At 32.1% G+C, this 7,967-nt stretch overlaps 1 protein-coding gene across 1 annotated transcript; it reads right to left on the bottom strand.

Annotated features, from left to right (window-relative positions):
• Nucleotides 1-742: 742 nt before the first annotated feature.
• On the bottom strand, nt 743-5,324 carry LOC146937693 (coniferyl alcohol acyltransferase-like). The gene is made up of 2 exons (XM_085751885.1): nt 4,836-5,324; nt 743-1,997 (listed from the first exon to the last, which is right to left on the bottom strand). The coding sequence occupies exons 1-2, from the start codon at nt 5,271-5,273 to the stop codon at nt 1,008-1,010; spliced, it is 1,428 nt and encodes a 475-aa protein (XP_085608011.1). The 5' UTR covers nt 5,274-5,324; the 3' UTR covers nt 743-1,007.
• Nucleotides 5,325-7,967: the final 2,643 nt, after the last annotated feature.

The raw sequence follows: 7,967 nt of genomic DNA on the forward strand, positions 1-7,967 counted from the left end.
ATGAGTATTCTAAAAAAATCCGAACCGAACCGATCCAAATATATGCGGTTTAATTTGGATCGGTTTTTGGATGTCCAAAATGCAAAATATATTTTTTTATTTACTCTTTTTTGAAGAATATAATTTTTTTATTAATATTAATATTACACAAACACGGTAAAATAATAGGTTTGATGCAAAATATATTAAAAAAATAAAATTATAGTATGAAAATTATCGATTATTTTTGAAACATATGAAGTAATAATAATATAGATTAAATTAGTGCAATGTATAAGATTAAAATTTAACAAACAACATAATAATGCAATCTATAATACTAATAAAAGAATAAATAAGTATTAATATTTATTTTTGCGGTTCGGTTCGGTTTGGTTCGGTTTTGGAAAAGTGATCCGAAATCCGATCCGATCTTAGCGGTTTTTACAAAACAACATCCAAACGCATCCAAATATATTCGGTTTTTTGCGGTTTTCAGTTTTTTTGGATCGGTTTGCGGTTTTATTTTGGATCGGTTTGGATTTGAACACCCCTAGTTCAGTTCCATGATTAATTAATGGTTTAAAATTTCAATTCATTTATGGAAAACGAACATGAGAATGAACAATGACACACTCGGTTAAGGAATATAAGAAGAAGAATTGGGTAAAGCAGGGAAGAGCAGTATGGATGTAGTGCCCCCTTGAAGGAATATTACATCAAACTTTCAAGTCAACAACTCCTTAATTTGTTTTCAGAAACATTCATATGAATACGGACTTTGATTTATATACTTAAACCGTATGATTAAAGTAAAAACATAGAATAACCAAACCCACAACCATTATAAATTAACAATGTTGCATAAATTACAAGCTTAACAACCACATGTAATGTCACACTTTTGATGCAAAGACTTAAAATCATGTTTAAAATACGATGTCCAAACTTTCATTTAATAATATGATGTCCAAACTTTTAACCACTAAATCCCCAAGTCAACATGCATGATTAGTAATACCATACCATCATTGATTGAGATAATCCCAAGTCAAAGGCATAAAGACATGATCTGCCTCAGACTCTATGATCTCCAATTGCTCTTTCAAAAGATGCATGTAAACAACCCAATCACCATTCCTTAAAGGGCTTGGCATTGGCATCACATAGCCAGCTTCACCACCCCAAGGAAAATGGTAGGATGCAAACACAACTTTTCCCCATCCAAAATCCACCTTGTCTTCCGGAAATCTTTGCCCCGAAGACACCACAAAAGCCGGCCCTTCATTGGTGCCACCACAATAAATCTTCGCCAATCCAGGGACAGGTCGGTGTGCTTCCACCCAATCAATGAGCCCTAAGAAGTGCTCCTCCGTTGTTGCTACTGACACAAACTCGCGAACCTCATCAACCACCCACCCTAATGGCTTATCAACCAACTCCTCCACTGATTTCCCGCCAAATGGGATAGAAAGAACATTACCAAAATAGTGTGTCATCGTTGCTTCTCTCCGGTCCTCATCGCTACTATCGTTTCCAAGTCTCCTTCTTCCATCAACCACTATGCCCATTTTGGCAATAACCATTTTACTACCGTTCCTTGTGGCTGCATTAGCAACCAACTTCCACAAGTAGGCGGAAAAAGACTCAAGCTTCGAAGGCTTAGTGGTGCCATTGTTAGCTAAAGCAGCGAGTGATTGCAAGCGGTGGAGCTTCTCTTCGATGACGTAGTATATTCGGCTAAGTAACGGCTTTGTAGCGGTGGCCGAAGGAGGAGGGAGTTTGGAAATGGGAATGTACATATCGTCAAGGGACGGGTGGATGAAACTTGGATGACGAGGGCTGAGGAGCGAGCGACGAAAACATGGTTTGTTGGTGGGCTTGATGGGCTTGATGGGCTTTGTTGGGTGGGCTATCTCGGCCCATGATACGAGGAACATGTTTGTTGAATATGCATCTGCTATGCGATGATCAAATGTGCATGCTACTACTATTCCACCACATTTTAATGAAGTTGCCTGCATAAAAAATAAAGTCAATTAAAACACTAAACTTCAGTTACTATACTTCAATATCACACAAAATGGCTACCATAAAATTGGCTTTCTAGGGTGGCAAAATTGATCATTTTTCCGTATCCAATCCATTCTTAATTAGAGCAAAAAGAAATAATGGATCGAATTCCATTCATCCATTCATCTTATAATCAATTGGATCATCTTAAATATGAGTCTAGATCCTTTTATTTTTTATCCTCTTCATTTATTCATTACCAAATGTATGAGAATACAAATACAATAATATAACATTTGACGTGTCCAATTATTAAATATACACTTTAAAACTCTTTAAAACTAAAGAAATGAAGATGTGTCGTTTAAATGTAACTCGGATGGTAAGCTCTATGAACATTGATATGCATAAGTTTATATTCGAACCTCGAATTTTCCACACTTAAAATGTGTGAGTCTAACGACTAGACTTCTTAACAAAAAAAAATGAAGACATAAAGTAGAGAGAGAAAATACTCCATTATTATCCAACCCAATCAAATAGGGGTTCAGGTTGGACCAATTTTGGCCAACTCCATTATTATCCAACCCAATCAAATTTCAATGACGTCGAGTAAAAAAAAATCGCATCTTTTAAGAAAATTCTCTTTTCACATTGATTTTTGCTTATTGGCACCTCAAAAAAAACCAATACCCCTAGCAGCAGTTAATTGTCGCTATGTTGCAAAAATTGAAAGAAAGAAAGAAAGAAAGAAAGAAAAAAGAAAAAAAAAGGGTATTTAAGAACCTTTGTATCCTATCTCACAAAACTAACATGATAAATGTGCATTTGAGTGCTTATCAATGGCCTATATCACAGTCCATATCCATTTCAAATGTCCAATACCATCCATTTTGCCTTTTGCATCTACCACCCCCTTGTCGGATAACAAGGTGCATTGTAGACCACTATTCAAGTAGTGACTATTCCATCATTCTTATATAAGCTTAAGGTGTGTCATCTAAATGGATTTACGTACCTTGTATCCAATAGACAGTGGAATAATCTCTTACACATAACCCATGGTTGTAGCCTGTATGATGGATGACACAGTACACTTGCATGTTGGTTTTGTGAGATAGGCTACAGCGGCACTTATGCGTCGTTGGGTGTTTTTTTTTTTCAATTTTTGTAACGTAGTGGCAATTAACGTATAAGAGTTGTAAATTATATTAAAACAATTAAAAAAAATTAACGGCTTTTGAGTTAGCGAGTTTACATATTTGAAATTATAACTTTTACCCGTATCAAACCAAACTTTGAATGAATTGATTTGTATTGGACCCAAACTTGAATTAGTTTTGATAAAGTATGGGTTGCCCTAATTTAAGTCATCGGGTTGAATGTGTCACCCAACTCCTGAACACGACTCCTGACCTCAAATAAAATTATAATATTTGTTAAAAAAAATTAATCAATAAAATACATTAAATAATAGTTTTTTTATTCAAAATATTAGATAAAGGATATTTTTATAAGCAGATAAATGATTTAAAAAAGAATACATATAATGTTTTATTATTAGTTGATATTAATCATATTTTACTAAAATAATTATAACCTAATTTGGGTCATCGAGTTGAATGTGTCTCCCAACTCCTGACCTCAAATAAAATTATAACATTCGTTTAAAAAAATTAATCAATAAAATACATTAAATAATAGTTTTTTATTCAGAATATTAGATAAAGGATTTTTTTTATATAGGCAGATAAAGGATTTAAAAAGTAATACTTTTTTTGTAATATTAAAAAATAATACATGTAATTTTTTATTATTAGTTGATACTAATCATATTTTACTAAAATAATTATACATTTGATTCCTGATAGAATAATTTTTTGCCAAGTTTTACTGACCTTTCAATTGAACTCTCGATTACAAAAGTCTTGTTTCTCTAGGAATCAGAGGTTAACACACAACAAAAAAGTAATAAAAGTTCTAGGGTGGAAGTTGTGGTGCTGGCTCACGACAGAGCTTGGAAAATTTTACAGGGGTATTCGTTGACGATGGTCAAGTGACTTGGGTGGTGAATCAGAATCCACATTGAAATTTTTTAATGGATAATGAATGAATTTGATTTTATTTTTGAGCTTTTTAAAATTTAAAATGAATTAATGAATTGTTTAAAGGGTTAATTATGTTTCTAGTCCCTATAAAATAGGGACCTCTTAAGTTTAGTCCTTACTTAATTTTAATAGCTCTTTTAGTCCCTAATTTTGTTTTTCTGCACTGAGTATTAGTCCCTACTCAATTCAAATTTGTTTAATTTATGCTTAAACTCTTAAGTTTTTGAATAATTTTTTGCAGACATGTTTAGAACATTACCAAAAGTTCCTCCGCAAAAAACTATCGCAAAATTTGATTTCTACATCCAGATTTTATTACTTTTTATCTTTAACTTTTGTCGTTTTAAAAAATTCATATTTAATTTATTTCATGTCAGAAAATTCTAAATTTTAGTAAACGAACCTTTCATAGTGTTCTAATCTTGTCTCAAAAAAATCGTTCAAAAATTTAAGAGTTTAAGGATAATTAATCAAACTTTGTTTTAGGAGGGACTAAAATTATAAGTAAATTTTTTTTATAGGGACTAAAAATGCTATTAAAATTAAGTAAGGACTAAACTTACAAGGTCGCAATTTTGTAGGGACCAAAAACATAATTAACCCTTGTTTAAATCCATCTATTACAGTTATTCAAAATCATTTATATATTTCACTTTTGCTTCTATAAAAAAAAACTATTACTGTCCGAATAAAATATATTCAATCAATCCATTTTGTCACCCCTTAGTTTTATACCTGGACTGCGAGCACGCCATGCTTCCTCTTTGGAACAAACTTTCCTTCAACAGATTCATCAGGGTTATAAAAATTGATGCATTGAAGCTCAACATCAGCAGCAGCTTCAACAAAATCAACACCACGATTATTACAAAGAATCTCAGGTTCACCCACAGAATTGGACACAACTTCACCTGCAAAGGCATAATATGAGACCAAAACCTTAGCCAATGCCTTCTTGAGAGACACAACCATAGATTCAAAGGTTAATAAGGTTGTTGAAGTGGACAATATCATGGGATTCTTGTAACAAAAGAACACACCAACATCCACTGCAGGTAGAAGTAAATCAAGGTTAGAGAGTGGCAGCCAATGTTCTTGTATTGGTAACACTGCTGCCACTACCTCTTCATTTGTCACACTCACAATGAAATTATCTCCATTTCCATTATCCATTTTCTTAGATATATAATTAAGGATATTGAAGGGTGTTGTTAAATTGATTGTAGTTTGGCAAAGTGGTTGTGTTGTGTGTATATATATAGAATGGGAGAGTGATGAAGTGGTTAGATTTAGGTCAATGTTGGTTCATCTAGTGCTGGTAGTTTCAAAACAACATCGTACATATGACAGCAAATCATCCAAACTTATTTCCAATAATTTATTTTTTAGAATGTCCATATTTTAGTTGGTTCAAGGTCCCTTAATTGAAAAAAAAAATAGAATGTACCTCTTTCAATAACAAAAAATATAATATGTTTTACTTTTTTCTATAGATTTCATCCGTAATTTTATTCGATGTGTGTCGGACATTAACAAATATTTCTTTTCAGCCGAAAATTGAATATTGACTAATGATCGTACTTTCTTTTTTTTAAGTATTCTAATTGTTAGAAATTCACTCTTTAAAGTGAATAAATAGATATCAGAAGTTTGAATGTGCGCAATATGTCTACCAACTAAATTATATTTGCAAATATGATTTTTAATTGTGGTTAATATTCAACAAAAAAACATCTTGGTTAAAATTATTTTAAAAAATAAGGAAATGTTAACCAATACTCTCGAAACACTTCGTAAGACCTTTAAATGTTAATTTTTTTATAAAAATTTGTATAATCAATAAATTTAAAATTAAAATATTTAATTTTCTTATAAAATATTTATTATTTTAGAATCCATGTAGAGAAGTGTCCTAGTGACACTCATTAACAACACCAAAAAATATATGAGTAAATAGGCAATTACCCCCCGAAATTGTAAGTTTCGTCAATTACCCCCCTGGAATTAACAAAACTTCAATTACCCCCCTGAAATTGCACAACGTTAATCAATTTACCCCCTCCGTCAAATTTTTCTGTTAGTGAACATGACGTTTTGCAAATACCCCCTGAAGTTTCGCACTTATATGCAAAATGCCCCTGAACTTAAAAATTTATATATATATATATATATATATATATATATATATATATATATATATATATTTTGTGTAATGAGAACTTTTGCTTGTCAAAATTTTATCTACCTACTTGTTGAATTCTTAATTATCTGTGGATATTTATTTAAGACAAATAAAATAACACCACAAAGGTATACAAATGCATTGATTTCCTTTTTCTAACATTGAACAAATTTCAGTAATGATTCAAGCAAAGCAAATGAGACATGGTGATGAGTTATTAGAGGTTGAGGATATGTTCTATGTTGGTGTAGCAGTAGCTAATGGTTTATGAATGAGTACTAATTAATTAAATGAATTTTTTAGATGATTATAAATATGATAAGGTGAATGAGATTATGAGTATGGTTGGAGGGATTGCCCATTTTTACTGGTGTGTTTGGTCTCTTAACATTGGATTCTCTTCTTCCTTACAATAAGCTAGTAGTCCCACATATATAGCAAGCACAACCTCTCACCATGTAAATAAAAATAGCGTAAGTTTGCTCCCTTTTTGAATTTGAAAACTAGCGTGAGTTAACTCACGCATGTGTTAATCTCTCTGTTTGTGTTGAGTCACGTTAAATTTAACACATTAGTGAGTTAACTCACGCATGAGTATTTTCGGTATTTCAGTTGGACGCAAGCAAAATGTGTTGGGTAAAGAGCGGGATTCATGTGAAAAAGAAAAGATTAAACCTCAATCATCATTACACAAATCATTCAATCATCAAGGAAATCACTATTTTACCTTTCTATCCTATTTCCCCTCAAATAAATAAATAAAAAAGAACAGCAATAGTTCTCATTACACAAAAAAAATATAAATTTTCATGTTCGGGGGGCATTTTGCACATAAGTGCAAAACTTCAGAGGGTATTTGCAAAACGTCATGTTCACTAACAGAAAAATTTGACGGAGGGGGTAAATTGATTAACGTTGTGCAATTTCAGGGGGGTAATTGAAGTTTTGTTAATTTAAGGGGGGTAATTGACGAAACTTACAATTTTAGGGGGGTAATTGCCTATTTACTCAAAAATATATTATAACCATATGTCACTCTGATTAAAATCGTGGTTCAACTATAGCCATATGTCACTCTGATTAAAATCGTGGTTCAACTCCCGGGAAAACGAAATCAATACAATTGGGAAGTGGCACCAAGGGAGTATGACTTTCCCACCGAATTTCGTTTTTATAATAATTTCAGTAAGAAAAAATATTATAATCAATTAATTTCATTAAAAAAATGTGAATACTCTTCTTCTTTTTTTATCAAAAAATGTGAATACTCTTATACCCTATAAATATGTCGGTTATATAAGTGTGTTAAATAATTATTCTAATGAGAGCTAGTTTGGCGTTTATCTGGCTTATCTGACTTTTGTGTGTTTGGCTAGTTTGGAATGAACGTAATAACATGTTTTTCAATAACATCCAAACTCTCATCATAAAGCTTATGGACAAGGTTAAATATAATTCTTATTGGTGGCTGAAAGCTAACAATGCCGGTGGCTGAAAGCTAACAATGCCACTTTTGTGTATGGTTCTCAAATATGGTGGTCGAACCCTTTTCTTTGCTTGGGTATTGACTGGCTTTTGCTACTGTAATTATTAGACTGACTGATTGTATCTTAGGTGGCTTTTTTAATACACATTGTGCTAAAGAGGATCCGCTGCCGTTGTTAATATATTTCATTTTTGATTTT

The sequence above is a fragment of the Medicago sativa genome, chromosome 3, assembly GCF_051527215.1.
Source record: "Medicago sativa cultivar Bolivia chromosome 3, Bolivia_mono, whole genome shotgun sequence".
In the NCBI taxonomy this organism is placed as follows: Eukaryota; Viridiplantae; Streptophyta; class Magnoliopsida; order Fabales; family Fabaceae; genus Medicago; species Medicago sativa.

Excerpts from the sequence above, each read along its gene's own strand:
- LOC146937693 (XM_085751885.1), bottom strand. The coding sequence starts at position 5,273 with ATGGATAATGGAAATGGAGATAATTTCATTGTGAGTGTGACAAATGAA. Across the intron at positions 1,998-4,835 it reads ATGGCGTGCTCGCAGTCCAG|GCAACTTCATTAAAATGTGG; the intron begins GTATAAAACTAA and ends TTTTTTATGCAG.